Consider the following 24,044-nt stretch of genomic DNA (forward strand, 5'->3'; position numbering starts at 1 on the left):
ATGTGGGGGAAGTGTCTTGATGGAGGAGTTTGTGACTTATACTTGTTTCTACTTCTTGAATGAATAGGTGTTAACCATGCAGCTGAGAAGCTGAAATTAATAAGGAAGCTTTTTTTTTTGTAGTAGTAGTAGTTCTGCTTTTCAATTTCCAGGTAGCCATATCTTGATTGTTAACTACATAAGGTTATTACAGTAAATGTAGGCAATGATTTTTGCTAACTAGGAAAACATACTACTGGAAGACTTGGACTCACAAAAATTCTCTGTCAGTGCACTATTTTTGTCCTGTGCAAAGGGTGTTTACTATACTACAATGAGCCACAGTAACTTTAATGGGATACTTTGATTCTGCATCCCTTTATAAAGACATTTTCTGCATTAGAATAGAACAAATGCAGTACAGGTTAGAATTCTGTGATTCTGCAAGCATGCTTGAAGTTGAGCACATGTGTGTCTCATCTGTATTTCAATATGGTTATTATCATGCATACTTAATTGTTTGCCAGGTTAAAACTTTGGATATGAACCTTAGTCACGCAGGAGCTGAGAGGCAGTGAGATCACTTGGAAATACTGGAACCAAAAAGTGACCTATATTAGTGGCTGGATAGGCATTATTGCTGAAAGAGTGAATTACTCAACCGTTTTTGTAACGTGATCTTTTGAAATAACACGGCAGTAATATGTGCATAAAGGCTATTTCCATGTTTTAGCTTTATCCCTTACTTTAGGTGATGGAAAGTAATTGTTATAGCACTGCAATTTATTAGGGCTTACTTGGCGTAATTAAGTGAGCAAGAATCAAATGTCACCGTAGGATTTGCTGTGCTAAGCATAAGTAGATCAGAGAACAAATTGTATCTCATTTAGAATAGGAAAAGCCTGTTAACTCTGCTGGATGTAGGCCTGAAAATAATTTTCTTAGTTTCTTCATAGTAGTGGCTGGGCAAACTCATTACAGCACTGTGTCTCCTTACTGAGGTGTGCTTCTTTTTCTTCATTTTCTGATTTAGATGTCGACACGTTTATTTCCCAGACCCTAAAAGGAGAAAATTTGTCCAAGAAAGCAAAAGAAAAAAAGGATATTCTTCTTAAGAAGATAAAAGATGTTAAGGCAAGGTAAGTGAGCTTTGTGGGTGTAATATGTTATGAAGTAACTTACGTGCAACGTAGTTTTTTTAACAACCTTCTAATAATCACTAGCAATATTATTCTTAGTTGATAAAATAGTCTGTTTGGGTTTAAGTCTTTCTATCTTGATGAATCTGCTAGGATTCAGTAAGAATCAGGAAGGTAAGGATTTGTCACATTTGAATTGTGGTTGGGGCTCAGAACGCTTCAGCAAGGTTGTTACTTAGAGCTTACCTTCACCTTTGCTTTGGTGAGAGTCATTAAAATATGGGAAATGTAATGCATACAAAGTAGGAATGAGCTTCTTTTTGCCATCCTCAGCTGGTGTAAAGCAGCACTATTGGATGCTGAGTTAGTGTTACTGCATAGGCTGTTGTTCAGCTCTAATAGGAAGTTGAAACAAAACTGGAAGCTGTTTGTAGGTGGTAAGTTTGTTTCGACAATGCTGAGATATTAAAGTACCGTGACAGACTAAACAGTGATATTTTTGGTTTGTTTTTAAATTTACTATGATTTCAGACTCAGTTATGTTGTAACTTAACACTGGTAAAAACAATTTGTCTGGAGAGATTTGGCTATAGTTCATGTGCTACAAAAATATTCTTTGCAAAATCTCTTTTCTTCCAACTCCAATCTACTAGGAGATAATTTAGTACTTGCTGTTCTTTTTTTGATTGCTGTTCCCTGAGTGTTTTCCTACAAGTCACTCCTGGTGGGTGCCTACTAAGTCTTACTTTGACATGCTCCTGCATCTGTGGCCACTTGGTTACAGTTTCAAACGCAGCACAACCATCTGGCAAGGGCGTTGTTCTTGGTGTCGTACAAACTGTGGGGAGACATGATATGTGCCTCAGCATTTTGTAACTGAAAATGTTTGTGCATTTGATTCAGGCTGTAAATGCTTATGGAAGTGCTTTCTCCATTTTTTTTTTTTTTTTTTAAGGAAGCAGGATTTTGTATATGTCTCTTTCTTTGTGCTTTCTCTTTGGATTATTGAGCTGACTGGGACTGTACAGATGACTTGCAGATAAAGCACTGCTGACTTGTTTTCTTCCATCTTATGACTCAGTCTATTTTTTTCTTTTGATGACAGTGAAGTATCAGCGGTGTTAGCTCAGCTGCCAATGAGTTCTTTCCTACTTATTTATATGACCCTGTGATTTCACATCTTATCTTAATTTCTAATTTATCCCTGGTCTCCTCTAATAGTAGTCACTCTTAGCAGTATTTTGCTGTTCGTGCAGGATACAAAATGTGTGTGTTGTCACAGTCTTTGATTTTTACATCTCACATATTGTGCTGTGCCTAAGTACTGCTGCTACTTGCTATGCAGGATTTTTTAGATTAGGCCTTTTATTTCTGTTTGTATTTCTGTCTCTTGTCTGCAGACTGTTCCTTTCTCTCCTTCTAATTCCTTGTAAGCATCTTTCTGACTAGCCCGATAAAAGCTGTACTACTTATTGTCCATAAAGATGGTTTTAGCAGCTGTATTTTATTCGCTGGCCACTTCTGGCGAAATCACACAGATACATGCTGCTCGAGTTGCCTTTTTACATAACTTTTGCTGTGATTGTTTATCCTTATACATCGAAGCATATCTGAAGATCATTTTGTTTCTGAAGAATCAGTATTTCTTCCTATGTGATGATAGATATTTTCTTAGGTATTATACAGATGTCTTTGTATTTTAAAATGATTTTACATTTAAGTATGCATCAGCTTTTCATTTATGGTTAATTATTAATACTTTTCTTTGGATTTGATAGAATACTGAAACCAAAACTACACTTTGTGTATTTTTTCTTGCAGACCTACTGTGTTACCTTTAGGATAGGCATAGTGGGTTTTACTTAGAAATGTTTGAAATAATTTCAGAAATCTTTTCAGTGAGAGAGATGCTTTTGTATGTTTAAATGATAAGATATCTGAGTAGATGTGTATACCTAGAATAGGCTGCCTTATCAGGTTTTGGTTTTGTTTGACTTCCTTAAAACAACTAAGCATTCTCTCTACTGCAAAGGTAAAAGGAAGATTAATTTTAAATATAAAAAACTTTTCCAAGAATAAAACTATGGAAAAGTTTCAGCACTAAGTTTCAACCACAGAAGTTGCAGAAAACTAGGAATCACTTTATAATGTTTATATTACTGTGCATTTGCTAGTGTGTATTGCATTATGTCGTTTCTTCTTCTTTTGCAGTTACCCTCAAGAATTCCCGGATAAAGGTAAATCTCATGCATTTCTTCCCACTATGGTATATTTTCGCTCCATGACAGCCTGTTATACTGGTTTTTAAACACTCAAGTGTGCGTTGCTTGGCCGAGGCCGCTAGCTCCACCTGCTGAGGGAAACAGCAAAGAGCTCCCAAGTTTTAGTTCTTGCTGAGCCATCGCTGGGCTGGGTTCATTTCCTCCCTTAAATGCATCTGAGAATGCTTAGAAAAGCAAGGTTAGAAAAATACCTCAGAATTTAATATAAATGGAGCTTGTTATGTCTGATTTAATTAGAGCTTAGCATTGCATGTGACTGTGTGATGCAGGTTTTTCCTTTTATTTTTTTTTCCCCCAGAGAATGCGTATACAAACTGATCTGCTTGGGAGATAAAATGTTAACAGGGATAATTTATTTCAACTTCTTTTCTTAACAGTGATTGCAAAAGTCTTCAACTCCACAGTGGTATTTCTTTAACCTTTTAATAGGCTCAGCTAGTGGCAATATGATATTGGCTTTCGATCCACAGTGAATGGATGTTTTCACAGTATAGCAGGATCCCAGACCTTTAGTTGGAGAGGAGACAACTTAGTGTGCTGGTAATGAAAACTGAAGTGTGGGTTATCTATTATCTTCTGGTGGAGTTAAGACAAAGCTGCAGAGCTCAGTTTAGAAAAGACTTAGGAGTTTGTTGCTACAGTGTTCTATTCTGTAACTAAACCTGGACAGGCTCTTATTTCCATGATGCTAATTCTTGAGGTCGTGACCTATAGCCTGTGGATGCTGGTATGAGGGTCACACTGTGAGGTCAAAAAGGCCTGTGCAAAGCTCCACATCTTGTACTGGCTGGGGAACTTTCTGAACCGGGAGGTTCAAATGTGTGGACTACTTTCTGCCTCCTGATAAAGTGAAAAAAGTCATATTTAGGCAAGTAATGTTATAACAAGGCACAGCAAGTCCATATGTCTTGTACTGCTTTTTAACTCAAGTTATAGAATTTAACAGTTCAGCTGAATGAGAAAATGCAACTTCCCAAAGTTTGCAGTTTGTAAGTTTGATCTGTGATTCTTTAAAAAATTATGTTAATATTGTTGCTATTTTTCTTATGTTGCACCTGAGCACCCTTATAGAAGTTTCTTCTTCCCTTTACTGCCCAATAGAATTAAGGATGGAAAAATCAAATGTTAATTTATGAAGAAAATGACTAATGTGAAAATAGGTGAATGGTTGTTTAATTATAGTGCATATTTTTTTCAGAAGTTGATAGACAGTCACAGACTTGGATATCTATTAAAAATAGAATTGTCTACAGAGAACAGAGTTATTTTTTAAGTTCAAGAAATTCTTAATGTATTTACTTCATTGATAACTTGATTCAGAATTTCTTCTGCAATTCAAAAAGTGATTATTGAAGATAAAGTTTTGTTATCTCCAGTAAAATGTGTGATTTAATTGATATAGTTTGTAATTGTTACTATAAGGATTGCTCTGATTTCTGTGGAAATTGTATTCAACTTCATTGCATTTATTAGACTGTTTTGCTTCCAAAGAAGGATGTATTGCTGTTTTAATTTAACTTTCATAATGTATCTTTTAGGTTGAGACGCTGTAACCATGTACAGATGGTAAAGCTTGTAAATGCTGACATGTTAGATTTTGTTTGGTGTTTGTTAATAAAATGAGAAGACTCTACAGTTACACCATTGTTTTCTGCAAACAAGGATAAATTTCTTCAAATTCTTGTGCATTTGCGTGCATGAATATGAAAAATTCATGGGAAGTGTGAGCCTGCTCTTATTTGCAAAATATTTGAGGGAATGTGGTTGAGTGGTATGAATTGTCAGTGTAATCTCTGGAGATCAGGAAGTATATACTAAACTTTATTTGGTAGTGTCATTCTTACTTAAGATCTGTGCAAATTAAGCATGACTCAGATAGGTGTAGAACAAAGTACTCATCGCACAGAGGTGAGCAATTGGATTCTGTGCCAGCTACTGAAGTAACAAAGCAGCGGCAGTAGCTGAACGAGGTCAACTTTTGTGCACATTCCATACCTATGTGCACACCTCTATGTTAGAAAAATGGAAAATAGAAGATTTAAAACTGAGATGGCTTGTCATCTTCCCATTTCTTCCCTGCTTCCAGAGAAAGAAGAAATACTCTCAAAATATAAAGCGAAAAACGAATGGTGGATGAAGCTGAAATGGGGTCATTGTACTGAAAGGAAATATGAATGGGGGAAAAAACCACCCAAACAACTCACTACTATGCTCAATTAAAACTCATATTTGCTGTCCATTGTAGCAGATAACTCCATTTCTTAATGCAAATAATGGTCGTTTTTTTCTCCCTAAAAGGAAGGGTGAGGAATGATTCATACCATGTAGTATCATCACCGTATATTAGTTATCTTATTATATTGACTGTTTTCAAAAATTTTGTGAGTTGTGATCTGTCATCATTCCAGAGTCATCCAGAAGAGTCTTTTGATGGCTGAAAGAAGTGGACTAACATTTTCTGTATTCTTATATTTCCCATAAAATATTATGAAATGGGGCTCTGGTCTGTCAAACAGCAGCTCCATCAGCATGTAAGTTGTTCCACAAACATGCTCTGCGGACATTGGCTTGTCACTCCACTTTCTTTTATTGTTACTTGTTTTCAATGTTCCACTGGCTTTGCACATAGTGACTAGTCTGTTTGTCCAAGGTATTTTGTGTGAGCTATTGTTGTATGGGCTTTTGCCACTAACATACAGAATCTCACCTTCAGAAAGATAAGGCAAGAATGTTTAAAATAAAAATTAAAAAAGTAGAAGTAGAAATTTAAGAGCCTGTGAGTAAGTAGAACCAGGCTTCTTAAAACTGAAATCATCCTTTTGCAAATCTCAGCCTTTCAGAAAGGGCATTTACTTCCTTACAACCAAATCGATGGAATGGAGCACTTTCTTGCATCCCCTTAAAAGTAAGCTTTTTTTTTGTTGCCACCTGTTTGGTCATTAAGTAGACTAGCAAATACATCTTCAGTACCCACATACTAAAAAAAAGAGAAGCTCTTTTTTTAGGGGATGTGAATGCTTACAAAAATATAAGATGTTAAATTCATAACACAGGAAAACAGATAACATTTTACAAAATTCAATAATCATGTGTTGAAGTTTACAGTTAAGCAGAATGCTGATTTGTGTTTTCAATTTCTTCTTATGACCAATTGTATTGGTATCCAAAGCACAAATATTTCTACAAATCTATTTATTACATTGTTAAGTGTTTTAGGTTAAGAAACTTATTTGAAGCTTCTTTTACTGTTACCCCAGTGTATTTTTTTTTTCTTTTTGAATTTGAAGTATTTGACTCTTCATTTAAGCAGTTTAAGCTAAACCAAAAAACTGCAGTTGCACTCAAGATGACCTGTTCTCAATCTCAGAGGTGAGAAGGAACGTGGAAACTGAGACAATTTTTATAGGAATTGGATTCATTCTTAATAGGACTAATATTCCACTAAGATAGAAATCTGGGCTTTGTCAAAGATTCTGAGTTAATACAGTTTTTGGCATTTCTCTGTTTTGAGATTAATTGTATCAATACCATGGCTGCCAAAATGTTTAGTTAAAAGAACCTTGTTTTCAGCTTATGCTAAAAATAGTGCTAATGTTGGCAGAAGCATTCTGAGCCCTAGAAGCTGTACCTCTGAGCTGTTTGAGGTTCGCTTGCCATCTGTTCTTTACATTTATTTTAGTAATATATATTTTTGAATCATTTTTCACACACAAAAAAAATCACTGTTTGAAGTGAGACACCAAAAGCACTAGCCAAATCCAGGCGTAATATGGCAATTTACAGAACAAGTTCCCCTCATAAAGCTTGCGGTGCTACTCATATCTGATCTGCAACGCATGACTTTGGCAGTATTTATACAGAAAAGTATGATTTGACGTTTGCTGAATTACCGCTTTTAAGTCTAATGAAGGTCCACCCTTTCATTTTCATTTTACTTTACTTTAATGGAAGTTAAACTTATGCCTCTAGAGCATCAGTGGTGTTCTGCATGTGATCTTGGAGCATCTACAGGAAGCCTTTAAATGATTCAGATGCCTTTGTGGCTACTGGCAGGACAGTGAGTGTCTGGAGGCTGAACCACCTGCTCCCGGGAGATAGGCAGGCTGAAAGAGTAGTGCTGTATACACAGACTTTGCATGTTCTGTTTTGTGTGGAAGTGATCATTCCGTTTCTGACACTGTACACTGTTTTTCAGGAAATAGCAGCAGAGTTTTAGGAGTCGTTTTGGAGTTGAGAAAGGGAAGCAGTAGCTTGTGGTGATCAGAGCAGCGGCGAATGAGAGTTCTGTATTTTAACACGGTTGAGTTTTTCTGTCAGGAGCATAAATACATCATTAGTAGCTAACCATAAATGGGAAAGAGATGGCTTAGTTGTTATGCAGTCCTTTGAGGATCATCATGATGTATTTCTAGAGAGACTATCAGATGCAGTAAAAATGTGCCAAATATCCCTTTATCCTGGAAGTCTGGAGTGTCTCACAGTAGGCAGGTCACTGTGTTGTCCCTTTCAGCTACCACAGCTGTTATCTGGGAAGTGTCCATGCCAAGTGCAATTTCCAGCAGCACAAGGAACATCCACCAGTGCAGCATAGAATGGTCTTATCCTGATGTGCACCATCAGAAGGACAGGCAGCATCACTGGATATTCAGCAAGTAAAACTTATATTGTTTTTCGTTGTTTTTTTTTTTTTGCTTGGTGCATATTTGCTTACAAACCAAAGGTTGTTCCAGTATTGTTTAGTTGCTAGAAGATTCCTACTTTTGTTCCTGTAAAACAAGCCATTAAAAATTATCTTGGTAACATCAGAATCTAGAAGACAGGAATGAGTGCAAAGCACACATTGAGAGAGTGGCTGTCACCAGTCATGTTGCAGAAGTGGGTTCTTATGAGTTGAGATGGTAGCATTCTAAAAAAATTTTTTTTTTTAATTAGAAATCAGCTTCAGTTATCAAGGGGCTGAAGCAGGCTTGTGCCAATTTGAAAGCAACTTTGTCCAGTTATTTTTGTGCAAACCTGTGTAAGTGAGAACCTTGCATTTATTTGCATGGTGGCTTTGTGGAGCCCTTTGCTCAGCAGGCTCTTACTGCAGCAAAGGCTGGACAGAAGGGAGTTGTTACAGCCTGCTGTGATGTGGGAGCTCGTGAATTGGTAGGAAGCAGGATGTTTTGACCTGCACATCTCTTTATTTTCGTGAGTTGCTTTATTTGAGCAATTTCTATGTATCGCTTTGTATGAACTCTTTAGAAATAAAACGAGTTTTTAGTGATCTGAGAACCTCTAATGAGCAACAATGGTTTTTTTAGGCATTGGCTGAAGCATCCTGTTTGCCTTTTCTTAGATTTAGCAGCTTAAGTAGTATCTTTAAGTCTTAGTAATCAGACTATTGCAGATGAAAATGAATTCCTGAGAGTTTTTTTTAAAGCTGAATCCTTCTTAAATAATATGATCCTGCTCATTACATTCAGCTTGTACCAACTAAACCTGTTGGAAATCTTCAGAATAGGAAACAGGGATTAAAGTGCAGCCCTTGTTACAATTAGAAGTTTTACCCAGTTCTACAGTCTTAATGTGGTATAACTTACCCTTTGGTATACATGGTTTCCTAAATTAGTTAAGGAGCTGTAATTGAAAAGGTAGCTTTACAAGGAAAGACATTGTGGGTTTTTTTTTTTTTTTACAGATAGCATAAAATATTGATTCTGCTATCAAACGTGTAAGAGGTTAGTTTAAATTGCAGAATCTAGAGAATAAGATCTGCTCACATACATATTTTAGTTATCTATTAAGAATTATTTATTGTAACTATTAAGTATCTACTGTTAATTAAACTTTTTTTCAAGTTCCAGATAAGTCATACAGTATTCTGAGGAAACAAGAAACTATTAATGGGCATCAGCTCCTTAACTATCCTTGTGACTACATAACAGGGACACATTCATGTCATTTCTTTGTGCAATAACTTTTGTAAAGAAGTATTTTTAAACTGATCATTAATTTTATGACCACAGAAATGAGATGCAAAATTTATACTGTTGTCATTGGCACAAGTTCAAGGCACTACTGACATTATGTGTGATTGTAATGGAATGGCTGCCAACTAATGAGTCTATAGACATTTCATTTGAGCATGCTTTGCTTTTAGAAGTCTGATTAGGCAGTAATGCTTTCAATTATGCCAGCAAATTGCATTGGATACATTTACCTGATGCCCATTCTTGCTTTGTAGTTCAGTTTTCTATTACATAAATGCAAGTTGAATGCTTCTCTTTAATTTATTGGTGCTTTTGGGGTGTATTTTTAGGTACTTGGCACTTGAAGAGAGGAGTAGTGGCTTGTGCTGCTCAACACTGTCTCCTCTGACTGCTTAAGGAGTAGCAGTTCTATCTAGCCTTCTTTGGAAGGTGAGGTATAAACTGCAGTACAGCACCTTAATGGAGGAGAATGTGGAGAAAAGGCAGAGACTGAGTGGGAATGCAACGGACCCCACAGAATCAGCAGGAAGCCTCTCTGTAAACCGTCAGGAGCTATATCCTTGTGTATTAATAGCATACACTCCTAAGGTGTCTTTTAACCCTGCCAAAACCCAAGGCTGATAGCCTGTAGTCATTGTTTCATGTGAGCACAAAAGCACTGCCTGTTAAAGCTGCAGAGCACGTTGAGTCAGCTCTCCATCAACACGACTGCAGCTCATGATAGATGAGTTAAGGGTTACGTTTCAGTGCATAATACAAACTTCAAATACTTCTGTTTAATCTAAAAAAAAAAAAAAAAAAGGAAGTTATTGGCTTAATTTAGTCCTGTGTGGCTGCAAGGTTACTTATGACTCTTTTAGTGCCTGTGACCTGTTCTCCATGTTTTTGACACACAAAAAGTGGGGGTACCTAAATATACAACTGCACGACATGGGATCTGTATATTTGTCCTGATTATCTTTCTCATCTTTTTTCATTGTCTTCAAAGTCCTCAAGCCTTTGTTTACAATTTAACATCTAGCGAATACTTTTATGATCTTAAACTCTTTAAAGTCATTGTATGTACCTTTTTTCTTCACAGTAACTCTTGTGTTGTTTGAGGATTATTTTGAATTTGGATATTTGTTTTATAATAAATCTGCATTTAACGTGCACCTGATTTTTGTTCTTTCAGATACAGTATATATCTGGAATGTACACGGGGTGCTCTAAATATGTATGTTTATATTGAAAAGCTTGTATTCTTCTAAATCATCTGGGGATTGTATGAATGCTAAACACATAGTTTACTGACTGCAAAATCCTTACTATAATTAGAAAATGCTAATTACGTAGCCTGGTGGAAGAATGGACCTATGGGAGTGCACCTATGGGAGCTTGTACAAAAGAATCACAACTTCTCTGAAAGAGCGCATTGCTGGGAAGGATAAAACCCTGTGGAAATGATTCCTTTCTGTGTGTACTTCCCTGTAAGTCATCCAGAATAGCTACGCATTCAGATATAGTGAGGTGTACTCTTACTGTTCAATCTGTGGCTTTTGATTATGGAATCTGTTGTTTGTCCTCTAAAAACGCAGCCTAATATTTTAAATTTATTCTGGCACCAAATGAGCATGTAAGTGGTAAAAGGGCATTTTTGACTGATAAACCAGAGATTTGAAGATGGGTGTTCGTATAAATGTTCATATAAACTTAGGTTCTTTGCATTCTAGTACCAGTAAAAATTTAGGGCAGAAAAAGAATGGAACAACTCCTGAGAGGATATAGGCTGTGATTATAATGTCTGCTCTTTTAATACAAAGTCTATTTTGTAAATTGTGTATATTTAATGTGTATGTATGCACAGAGAGTGAGAGACAACTGGTCTCTTGCATGTAAGGGTGAAAGATGATCATACAGGTTGTAAATATGGCATAATCTTGTTCTGCTCACACGCTCTCTGCTCTGTGGCTTTCTGTTTGGATGAAGGAGTGAATCCTGGAGACGGATAATTTACTTCTGATTGGTTTGACAGGTGTGATGAAATGCAAATATTTTGATCAGATTAACACGGTAGCTGGAGTGCTACCGGAAGTCAACTGTGTCAAAAATAGATTGGAATCAGGTTCACATTCTAAGCAGTACTTGTATGGCATTGGGACTTGGAAAGAAACTTTGCTCAGAAAAGTATACTAAATTAATGAAAAGAAAATCCAATTTGATGTTTGGCAATTTTGGGCTACAAAAATTAAAAAATTCCAGTAAAGCAAAAAAAAAAAAAAATTTTTTTTTCTGAAAAGAAAACATTGCTTTTTTTGCTAAGAACAGAGTATAGACTGAATTTTTATATTATTAAATAGAAAATAAAGGAATAAAACTCTCAGCCATAGGTAGGCAGCCCAACCAGTTTCTATGAATGCAGAGAATAATTTCACTGTGGATGGGGGTTTATTTGGGAGTTTATAAATTAGCTGTGTGGTACAGTGCTCCAAAAGAGAATATATAAATAGAGATGCATGTCTGGAAAGCTTTTACATGTGAATATAACAAAAGGAAGTGCTTAAGCAATTTTTTCTTTATATACTTCTAAAGAAAATGGAGGGCTATTTGATCTGTTGGAGCATCAGAGTTATGATTTTGGTTTGGTGACAGTGTCAGCTTTAATTATTGGATATTTCTTATTTTCTAAGGCTGTTTCTTTAAAAACAAAAAATAATCATGTAGTTGAGGTTGTGGTTTCTTTTTAATTTTCACTTTTTTTCCCCCTACATTTCCAGTATTTTTTTTCCCCTCTGCTTCTTTACCTAGTTGCTATGAAAGCAAACAAACCAAACTCAGAAAATACACTGCATTTAGGGAGGGTGAAATTAAATTTTGTCTTATTAAACAAAAATCTCAACTGTAGCATTTTCTCTTTATTTCCCAACATTTAATACGCTCTGGTCAGCATCATGTGCTGTTCAGCTAATAATGCAACTTCTGTTTGTTTATGTTGTGGTAGGGCTCTCAGTTGTTTGAGAAATTCATCACTAGAGTGCTACGTTAAGGCACCCCTGTGGACTGGGTGCTCTCAGAAGGTGATCCTGTTTTTTAGCTTCATGGGAAGAGTACAGCACACACTACATTTGCAGAGTGTCCCTAGAAGGAAGATGAAGAAAAAGGAAAGTGGGCAGTGGAGGGCAAAGTAGTAGGGCGGGCCTCTGGAAGGAAGATGCTGCATATCCCAGGTCCTCTCTACACTTAGAAATGAAAGACTTCTGGTGTTGACACTGCCCATTTCTCTTCCTGACAGGGTTTGCTCTTGCCCACGTCTTTGCTGTGTTTTCTTTTTTTTTTCTCCACCCTGTCAACTAAGCAGCACTGGTAGTAGGTTCATTATAGGACAGTGTTTAAGAAAACCACTCCAACAAAACGCACTTGTGTTGCTCCAGAACAGCAGCATTGAAGTACAAGGTGCATGAAGAATGGACCCTTTTGAATTTGAAATAATAGTTACTATCCTCCTTAACAGTGAGACTCAATTATTCAGTTATAATGAAAATAGTTGCCTTTGGATTCTGTGTTTGCATGACAGACTGTATTAACTAGTAATGTGGGTTTTTTTTTTGACTTTACAGAATTGGAAGATGAGGAAGAGTCAGAGAGCTCCTTTTCTTCACCTCCTGACAGTGCCTCAATAGCATCTGACCGATGTGATAAAGAGGATGAAGCACATTCTGATGGTATGTGACACTGTTTATCTTAGAATGTACTAGATTTGCCAGTTTGCTACAAACTCGTGTAATGGGAGCCTCGTGATGAGAATGTTAGTGTTGGAAATCAGATAAACAGATAAGCATCACAGCTGGACTGCTTTCCTACCTTTACAAGAACCTGTAAAGGAACGGAAGAGCTCTCTCTAGTGGTCCTAGAGCATAGTGAAGCTGTCACAAATTTGCATGTTTTTCTTTCAAACCCACGCTTTCTGATAACAAAACATCTTCTGTAGATGCATATGTTTTTATAGAGAGATCATGGCTAAAGCAGTGTGAATATTTGTACTAACAAATTGTTTGTTAATTCAACATTATCAGATTCTTGCTTAATTTTATTGTGCTACTTAATGGCTTACTGTATTATTTATTGTATAAATAATGAAACAGTTTATGTGATTGATATTTTTCTGCAAACTCCATGCAGAATAGGTTCATAAAATATTAAATTAATTATTCCTACATTGTTTCCTTGCATTGAGGTAGTCCTTTTTAGAATGTTTTTGTTGTATACATTTTAAATTTGAGTTTGCATAAAAAAGAAAATCTAAGATCCATAGCTGTTTTCCATGTGGTTTTGGGTTGTATTCATTAAATTTAATGCTAAATGTGGCTGTTCTGAAGATATGAACGATTGAATATTTCAGTAGCTAACAAGCTTGCTTTAGCATAGTGTCCATATTTTTGAGGTTAATTTATTGTATAAATAATATTAAAAACCTTCTATGGATAATACAAGGCAGTAAATTAAGTATATGTACAAATAAATTAACGATGTATATTAATTTGTGGCACTGGAAGTTAGACCTGCTAGTGAATGATGTTTTCTGACATGATATGATGATCAAACTGTGCAGCTCATTCTCGAAATACAATTGCTGAATGAAAATATGCTTCCCGCAACATAGCACTCCACGTTTTATGTTATCCAGATTATTCCCTTTGGAAACATAAATTGCTTTTATGAGGTATAAAATTATGTCTATTGCAGAACAGGGATAAGTCAAGTACATGCATAAGTGATAAACCTTCTAACCACTGATTCAGAATAACATAGTTTTTTTTATATTCAGAACTCTGTAAAACGTGTAGCAATAATAATCACACTTCTTTTTATATTGAGCTTGTTGACTTTCAGCAATGTGACCTTCTAAAAAAAAAAATAAAATAAAAACGAGCCTTTTTGCTTTCTTGTTGAAATGTAATTATCAGTCAAATTGAATATGGCTTTTAGAAAAGCCAAGCTAATTTTCCAAACTACAGATGAATGCAACTTTCCATTTATTTATTTTTGCTTACAAACATAATCTCAACATTATTTCTAATTGTAACTTAATAACATGGTACTGATTGCATAAAGGGTTTCTGACAAAATTGTATGACTGTTTAATAGGAGATATGATTATATATTTGTTTCAAAACAAGTTAATCAAGAAAAAAGTGATAATGTTCAGGAAACTAAATGAATAGCTGAAGAATGGTGATACCAGAGTATATAAATTACTATACGATTTTGTACAGATGAATAATTAATTTTTAGTTCATTCTGGAAGTTGTAATTATGAGACTAGGTCTGGTACCCACCCGTCGGTATCTTTGCTAATTCGTTAAGGTTTTAGGTGGAAACATGGTGGGTATGATTCTGTTACATTTAAGGTGGTGTTACCTCATTGTTCCTTCTACATTTTTGGAGAAATTCTCCTTGGTTACCTAGTAGAAGCTCAGAATGAGGGAAAGGTGGCAAATCTTGATCTGTCAATATTTACATTTAATTAGGAATTTTCTTCCTCTTTGAATGTTCAGTGTGCCATTTTGAGTATTTTGATTTTAACACATATAGACCACCATTCAAACATAGCCACATAGACTATGTATGAAAAATCCATGTTAAGAGAATCTTAGAAGGGGTGAATTGATCCTCAGAGGTGCAATTTGTTTCAGTTTTCATAGGCATGATTGGGTTTGTTGAAGCTTAATACTTAATTTTTATTTTTTAGCAGTCTCTCAGTGCTCAATATTTAAGCCTGGTGAAGCAGCTGGATCCATAGGGCAGACGTTTGGTCTTATGCAGTTACCAGTTTCGTTCAGCAGGGCTGTGCGTAGGTGTAAAGCCTCATTTGTATAGAATCAAGGCTCTCAGCATTAAGAGGGGCATAACCGTAGGTAATGAAATGGAGAAGCATTCTTTATTTGAGTGTATTCGTATTATTTTATATAAACCTTTGAAGCATGTTTGCTGTTTGAAAAACAAAAATGTATACATATGTATTTTTACCTTTCTATACTTGAATTAAAGGCTTTGAGATTTGTCTGACTTCTGAAAGCGCTGCTGCTTGGCTTTGCCGGGTTACTGTCAGAATATAATTTGTGAAGGCACCCGGTTGGTAACAGATAAAGAATTAGTGTATTACGTGTACATTATAGTCATTGTAAAATCCTGGAGTTTTTGTGTGACCTTTGTCTAATGGTGTATTAATTACACGAGAGATAATCCATTTAACAATAAGTATGGGATAACTAAATTAGCACAGGTCACCTAAAGGCCTTTTGTCAAATCTGATTGTTATGTTGTCCTTTTGACTTTTACCTTATGGTAGGCACTAACAAAGTATCTAAACTTTGATGGATTATAAACTCTAAACATGATATGTATTTTTCATAATGCTAATGTAATTTTCTAGGTACTGAAAAGGTCAAACCCACACGTCTCTGTGTGCATTCTAAGTCTGTCTTTCCTTTTAATATTTCTTTTTCTCTGTTCCTCTGGTTCAAAAGTTCACTCCGTTCCCAAATGGCCACCTAATTTTCCAGTTATTCCCTCAAGCCATATGTGTTTTGGTTTCTTTATGGTTTATTAGGTACTGTAGGAAAGTAGCATAAGTTATATCTTCTAATGAAATTCAAGCACACTTCAGTGATGCTTTGACTTGATTGCTGGCAGCAATTAAATCACAACGAAGGAGAATGATGCATAGGCTTACATGTCCAGACACCCTACAGAAATTGGAAGAGGGATAAAACACAACAAAACCCCAAATAAAATAACAAACCCAAACCCAAGACAGACAAAACAAAACAGCACTGCCAGGCACTCAGTTCTTAACTTGATTTTTTTTTATTGGCTAACAGCCTGATTGATAGCAAAATCATAACTTGCTGTATGCTAACAGGCAGAGTTCACTTGTAGGTTATTGTGAGCTGATAAAGGGTTAGATGGAGTTTTGATTTTCGCATTGGTCCTTGGTGCACCAGATTAATGGAATTTCAATGAGAGACTGGAGTAGTCACAGCTTTGTCAGAAAAACAGATGGAGATTCTATAGCTATGTCTGCTCATTAATACCAGTTGCCTGAAAGGTGTACTACTTCTCTATACAAAAGACTCAACATAATTGATTTTTGAGTGGTGTCTTTTTTCACTTATTGATGACTAGGTTTCTTGCAACTTAAATGACAGGTTTTTGTATAGTACATTGTATTACAATGTTATGCCTTGTAATTTCTTACTCCTCTTCCATCTGTATGTTAAAGAACATAAGTAATGGAAAATACATTTCTAGGTTCATTAGAAAGCAAAGCATACTGAAATACATAAGAAGTGAAAAAGGAAGACTTTATTTAAAGTTGCTGGCAAACTTATTTTTAGTCGAGGTGTTAATTAATAATGAAGTTGTCATATTAATGGGGAAAATGTTACTGTCTTATTTAATTCTCAGGTTCCTTAGGTTGACGTGAAATCTCGGTTTAATGCCATACTGAAACTTTCTTAGACTTTAACAGTATAACCTTTTATGATCCCCATTGTTTTGGGTTTTTTTGACTGTGAAACCTTTGGTTGATGGTATAGAAGCTTGATTCCGTGCTAGGTAATGCCATTACTATTAAGGAACACAACTTCTGTCATTTTTGTAATTATTGTGAGTGAACTTGTAAGTGAACCTACCACTTATGAAGAAGATGTGTCTGGTTAGCTCTGCAGGGAGTGAGTGTGATTTAGTAATTACTGGATTTAAAAAGATCATAGCGAATGCTATTAAAATAATTTAGGTCACATTCATTTCTATGGGTAATCTAGAAATGTTGCCTTGAGCATGTGAAGATGAAGGAAGTACTAAAAATGTGTCTGAGAACTTGTATGGTCTTCAAATTACCCTATTTGACTATAGCGTATGAATAAAATATGCTTTTTTAGTAGAAAATTCTTAAATGGAGTGAGAATGTCAGGGGATTAGGTAGGCTGAGACACTTACGGACAATTCGTAAATCTGCAGCCTTCGGTGTTTTCTAGGAAGGAGCATTTTGAACCTTGTCGTCCAGAATAAAATCTTTGCAGGTTGGTGGAATCACAGTGAAAACCAAAGCGTACTAAAGAGCAGCCTGAAACATGAAGAATATTTTGCAAACTCAGCTTATGATTGAAATCCACATTTCTTTTAATCTCTCTTCCCAAGTTAAATGGGATACATGTGGGAACAGGTGTGTATAAATTCCCAGGTTCAAATCTATTTATAGAAGAGAGCATTAACCTTGTTGAAATAATAGTCAAAAGATGTAAAGAAGTTCAGCTCCTTGTTGGACAGGAGAGATGTTATAGTCAAGCAAATATATTATCCTTACCGTGCCTGAAATGATTTTTGGCAGTCACCTGTCTCATCCTTCCTAAAAATCTCTAATATTGCAACTTCACTGTCTTTCCCAGGCAGTTTGTCCCATTGCAGCACTGCAGTTGCTATTAGCAGATACATGTCCTAACGTTTCATATTACATTATTGACATTTTACTCCCGTTTGTCCATAAAGGACACACAGTAGTTTCTTTCCTTTCTGTTCCTTTTGTCGTGTATGTATTCAAAGACTGAAAAGAGGCTTTGTATCTCTCCAAACTTAATTGCTGCTGAAAAAGTCAAGCAACTGAACTGCTTGTTTGTTTGTTTGTTTACAGGATCCATAGCAGTGAATATTGCAGTAATTACTTATTTTGGAAAAGAAAGATTTTTTTTTAAAAGCATTTGAAATATGGAAAGCTAATCTGATTAATTTTGGCTTAAACAATTTGCATAGAACAGAAGGGATAAATTTCTGTAAGGAAACAGAAGTTTCAGGTGCACTTCTTGCCCTGTTACAGTCAACGGTGAAGTTAAAAATGATACCGTGTAGGTTAACAGTGTGTACAAATTGATGATACTAAAATGGTTGAACTTCTAATTATCATGATGAAAAACTTCCTATTAAACAATAAACCCCTGTGTTCTTTTAACATTTACCTTTCTCCCATGGGAGAAATGACATGGTTTGTTGCTCGTTTTATTTCGTCTATGCTGCTTCGAGTGACTGAGCAATAACAAAATAACCATGCATGCTCCACCACTGGACAGGACAATATCCTCAATAAAAACAATAACTTGTTTGACCCATTCTTTTTCATATTATATCATAGTTTTGTTCAAGATATCTAGCTATTGTAAAAAAGAACAGAAAGCTGAAATGCACTCAGTTTTTTTTTGCCCATTTATATTATGTTGCTAGTTTGACTAATGCTTTTCTCGGTCAGTTCTTCTACATCACGAGTAGCTGAAATAAAAAGGAAGAGAGAAGCTTTTCCTTCAGCTCCTTTTATATGGGATAGGATGTTCAATTACAGATTTAGGGCCGTATTAACGCTTTCCTTAGCTATAGAAATTTCTACTTTCTGATTTCCTTTTAATTCCTCATTATTCCTGTTAGTGACAAGTGACAAGTCACTTTCATTCTGCTCCTTACTTCATCCCTCACAGGACCAGGCAGATGAGTTAAATGAGAGTGCTGCTTCATAGAGTACCTCAGTGGCACCTTGAGATGGGTGATAATCCAACACCCTTCTAGAGGTGAGCAAGTCCAACAGGTTGTTGTTGCTGAGTTTGTAGGCAAGAGGCTTCTTTTTTAATTTTTCTTTTTTTTTGTGTGTGTGTCTACCAAGTAAGTCAGGGTGATGGGTCAGCCTTCAGCATACACTACACAGTGTCATCTGGTTCAGGCTTTTCTTTTCCACAGAATTGACTGTTAGGAATTTGTGCCTGTATTTAATTCAGTGTATGCATGAAAGTGAATAACACCAAGTAAAAGATATTCCCCACATTTTTTTTTTGTGCTTTAACTGATGAGTGCTTTCAGTGGAGGTGCAAAGTACATTTGTAGAGCTTAAGCAAGAAGAAAAAGACCTGTTAACTCTCAAGTATCATGCAATCCAGGCAATAATGTAATGGATTTGTTTGTTTCTTTTTATGAAAGAAGGAAGTTGCTATGGTTTAATATTTATATATTTTGAGATTAAATTTGAATGGAAAAGTAAAATCTATGTCATTAAGAAGCTTATTAAAGTGCTGTGTAAAAAGGGGAAAAAAAACATTGCAAATGAAATCTTTATGATACCCACAGTACGGACAAGTAATATTTTTAGAATAGCAATAATGAACTTGTAGACATAATTCACTGCTGAAAAAATTGCAGCAGGAGCTATAATTCCTGCAGACGTTTGTCACTAGACAGTATTGGTTTGATAGTTTGCTCTGAAAATCTTTGTAGATATTCACTGGAATTACTTTCAAGAGTGAGATTAAGAGTAGAGTACGAGATCAAAATATTGAATGTTGACTTCTCTCCAAACTAAAATTATTACTACTGTTTCTTTATTAATTTTATTCAGAACCTGTTCACCATTATCACAACAATGAAAGTTATTGGCACCCGGATGTTAATTCTGTCTTTGCTACTATTTATATTGACAAAAATACTTTGGGACTCATTTTGTGCAAGGAGTTCTGAATGATCTTGTACTGTGAAATGGGCTAAAACCTTTTCTGGTCTGAAAAAGATTTTCATGGTCTCTTCCTTGAATATTCTCTCTGCCTATTTGAATGCATGTTACTAATTTAATGGGAACTACATCATAGTCTGATACTAACTTTCTAGAGGTATCCCGTCTTTGTAGAAAACACTTCTTTCCTGTTTTTCAACAGTCAAATTTTGTATTTCTGTATATATCGGTAATATGTAAAATATTCACAATGCATATTCAACAATGCAATTAATTTATGTGCCTCACGTATCTGCTATTGTGCCTTGCCACCTTGTACTGAGGAGGCAAGGGGAATGATAAATGTGGAATGCATGTGATTGGCCCCAGAAGGATGTTTGTAGTGTGCTATAAAATGAGGATTTGGAGACAAGTTAAGTAATGGTGGCCCAAGTCTTTCTTGATAGATAACAGGTGAATTGTTCCTTCCCAAGAACAGGTACAGAACATGGGGACATGGACCTTAATATTACAGTTGCCTGAGGAAAAAATGAATAAAAATGATGTCATTGAATTCAAATTAAAAAGAAAATCAAATGAACAAGCCGTTCCCCCTCCAAAATAAACAGCCTCTCCCTCCCCCCAAAAAACTACCAAAACAACAAAATAAAAAAATATTGCTTTTTACAATTCTGTCTATTTTGTGCTCAGCAATTTGAGTTTGTATTTCTCTGAGAGAGGTAGGGTTAAAAAATTGTCTTTATGTGAAGTTAAGAATGGAGTGCTTTTTCTCTCATCAGTGGCTTCTTCAGAAACTGACTTGAGTACTATATTTTAACAGGAAAAGAATTGGTGAGATTATGACCAACTTTGATCGAATTTTGGTATATTTTAGCAAAGTGGCTATTCTGTATTTGTGTTGTACACCTGTGAGTTAAGAGTTAAAAACACACAAAAGAATGTAGTCATAATCCTGACAAATGCAGAGATTTCTTCTGTAATCTGTATACGCAGATTTGGGTTATAAAGCAGTAAATAAGTCCTGCAAAATAAAAACATTTTGTTTTTACTTGTTAACCACAAACGTCTGCAAATTTTTGTTTGGCAATATTAGGGATTATGCCATGCAGCTCGTGGAGGCATGCTTTAGTATGCACTGCTTTTTTTAATATGTGGCATACATTTTTCTTCTCTCTTAGATCTCTGCAATCTTCCAATGTCCTCATTTGTTTGAGTGATATTTAGGATTTGGTATAAAAATAATGTGAAAATGCCATAGTGAGCTGGTGATAATTGATTTAGTCCATCACACTGAAATACCCCTTGTTTCCCTCTTCCTCTTCCCTTGGGCAATAATCATGGGATCAAGCTGCCAGTCTGTAGATATAATTTTTCCAGCAGTGCCATCTGGCTACTTGGCACTAGAAGTTGTACTGGCTTCTTAGCTGTTTCCACTGATTTTTGTCAAATAGAATTCAGTTGAGGAGATGTCTTCTGCTAGTGGATGTTGATTTTTTTTTTTCAGTTGTTCTTTTTTTTCCTAAAGTGAATCTTGTTTTTCGTTGAAGTTTATACAGAGCTGCTGATGTTTGATTCTTTTTTTTTTTCTTTTTTTTAGAAAAAAATATGGATTTGTGTAGAAATTGGCTTCTTTTACTTACCTTAAAAAGAGAAGCACTAGCATGTTACCTCAATTTATTGTAGAGAGCTTCAACAGTTAGATGGAATTTTCTCCTTTTCCATTCTTGGGAGCTTTCACTTTTTGAAGAAGTTATGGGTGAACTATTAGAATTCTAACATAATAGACCCTACTCTAATGGGTCTGTATGACACAAGTGACAGGCCTTATGTTTTGGAAGACTCGACCAACCAAGTCTCTTTGTTAAATTTTATATGTATATATTTTATTACAAAATATAAACCTCTAGAAATTGATTGCTCAGCAGAACAAACACATCTAAGTATTTTCTGTTCAAGTCTTAGAAGTGTTTCACTGCCATACAGTATGAGTAAGAAGACAGTGCTTTGTAAATAGTGTTTTAATGGACAAATGAGGTGAGAAGAGAATCATCTTCATTAATTTATTTTGTTGTTATTATTATTCACTGTTTAATTTACTTTTTATTTTTTGTTCATATGTATACATATAAAACCCTAAATACCCTGGCACAATACGAGCAATAGCATTTCAGATAACATGCTTTTATTTACTTAAAAAAAAAAAAAAAAAAACCACCCAAGCTTTCAATATTTTGGGTGAAATAAAAATAAAAATAAAAATCCAAAGTGTTCTCTATTACGTATACTCCTGTTAGGATGAGACTGTTTTTTTTAAGTTCTTTCATTTCATTTGAGAATGTTTTTATTTTAGCTATGTCAAGTGCCATGTCTCAGATAAATGAATTATAGTCATCTTTGGTAGGAAATCTGCTTTTTTGTAGAATACTTTTTAAATTTTTGGGAGCTATCTTAAAATTGTTCAAGGTAACCTTGTGAACTCTCAAACACGAACAGTTGTTTAGTGGCCTGTTGTAATATTTTTATACTATTAACCCTAAAAGTAGAAAATAACGAGTGTTATTTATTTATCATAGTTGTACTATTACCCTAATGTCTGTGTTAATAAAATACAATTCAATTTTTCTTTAAATCAATATTATTGTTATTTCCCGGCACTGGAGAAATTGCCAAGAACTGGAAATGATAGGGCTGAAAATCTTAAACAGGACAAAGAAGGCCTTGGTGAGATTTTTATAGCAGTTGATTTAAATTAAATTCCAAGGATCTCTCAGTATCTCTTCACAGTTGACTTTTAACGAAAAAGAGGAAAGGCGAGGGGTCTGAGCATGGGTCTCCTTATCAGTAACCTGACTCTGAAGTGGGTATTTTTAACATACGAGTTCAGTTGAAAGAATCTTCAGCGACAGCTATAAAGCAATGATGGCAAGTATAGCTAAATATGCATGATCTATTACAACAGCAGAAGTGTAAGTCTTCAGCTTTGCAAAGCGTGTTCTCTCATGAACGATTTTAAGGGGACTGGTATATGGTGATTTTCAAAAACAGCATCAAACCTTCTTTTTGTTCATAACTGCAAATGCAAAGATAAAATGCTGCCGCTAATCAATTGGCTGGGATGCCACCTCATTAAGATTTACACGATCATCAAAAATGCCCAGAATTGTTTGTTGGTGATATCCTAACTCAAATATATAAAGGGGATACTACAGCATTTTTCTTTAGAATCACGGGGAGTTCAGTGACCTTTTGTGGCAAATTATGTAGAAAGAAAATATTTATATTCATTTAAAATAACCTCCATGAAGAAATAGTCTCATTACGCTGTTTGATCAATTTCTTGTAGCCTGAACTGCAGCATGCTGCTATTGCCATCGGTTGATGGAATACACTGAGAAGTGGCTAATGGTGATGGTGCTCATCAGGACAGGGTTCAGCCAGCGGTCAGCAACAAATAATTCAAGACTGTTTCTAAGTTTGTGGCTGGTGGAATTTGCTTCTTGCCCCAAGCCAGCAGCATTGCTGAGCTGGGCTATTTGATTAGAAGAGGAGCATATTTGCTTCTTAGCAACTGCACATTTGCACAACACACAGACCTATACTGCCTCCAAAGGTTTTCCTTTTGTGATGGTGGAATAATACTTCCCTGTTGATTGACAGACAAAAGGAATCTTTGCAATGCAGAAGAGTTTACAACCAATTTTTCCTTTGTCTTTTGTATACTACTTAATTTAGTACTGCCTGATACAAATCTGTATATGCAGCAAGACAGTCCACAATTTGAACTCCTGCATTTAAGCTATTGCTGCTATGCATATTTAAAAGACAGATGCACACTTAGGTTTAATCATTGGCATGTGCAGCTTTTTCCCCAGCAGATCTACTTAGTAGAAATTATTTTCTACTGTATTTTGAAATGGCTTCTTGGAGAGAAAGAGAGAGAGAGAGAGAGAGATTACCATCTCCCATTCCTTTTTACAGAAGGTGATGATAAGAGTGAAAGCTGTCCTGTTTTTAGCGTGTTTTTAAATGTATTAACAGAAGCGTAGCAGTGATTGCAATTTTAATACTCTGTGTGTGTGTACTTCTCAATGTAACATTTCCTACAGGAAGTGAATCTACAGGAAAAAAATGTGTCTAGTCAGGGGAAGGC

At 35.5% G+C, this 24,044-nt stretch overlaps 1 protein-coding gene across 1 annotated transcript in view; it reads left to right on the plus strand.

The window, feature by feature from the left end:
- The window catches only part of SKAP2 (src kinase associated phosphoprotein 2), a 111,451-nt gene that overhangs the window by 9,267 nt on the left and 78,140 nt on the right, over window positions 1-24,044 (plus strand). The window contains exons 2-4 of the mRNA XM_031590139.2: window positions 1,013-1,118; window positions 3,330-3,355; window positions 12,969-13,073. Coding sequence (XP_031445999.1) covers window positions 1,013-1,118; window positions 3,330-3,355; window positions 12,969-13,073 — 237 coding nt within the window. The remainder of the gene's footprint in view (window positions 1-1,012; window positions 1,119-3,329; window positions 3,356-12,968; window positions 13,074-24,044) is intronic.

Source organism: Phasianus colchicus, chromosome 6 (genome assembly GCF_987193195.1).
Source record: "Phasianus colchicus chromosome 6, bPhaCol1.hap1.1, whole genome shotgun sequence".
NCBI classification, from domain to species: Eukaryota; Metazoa; Chordata; class Aves; order Galliformes; family Phasianidae; genus Phasianus; species Phasianus colchicus.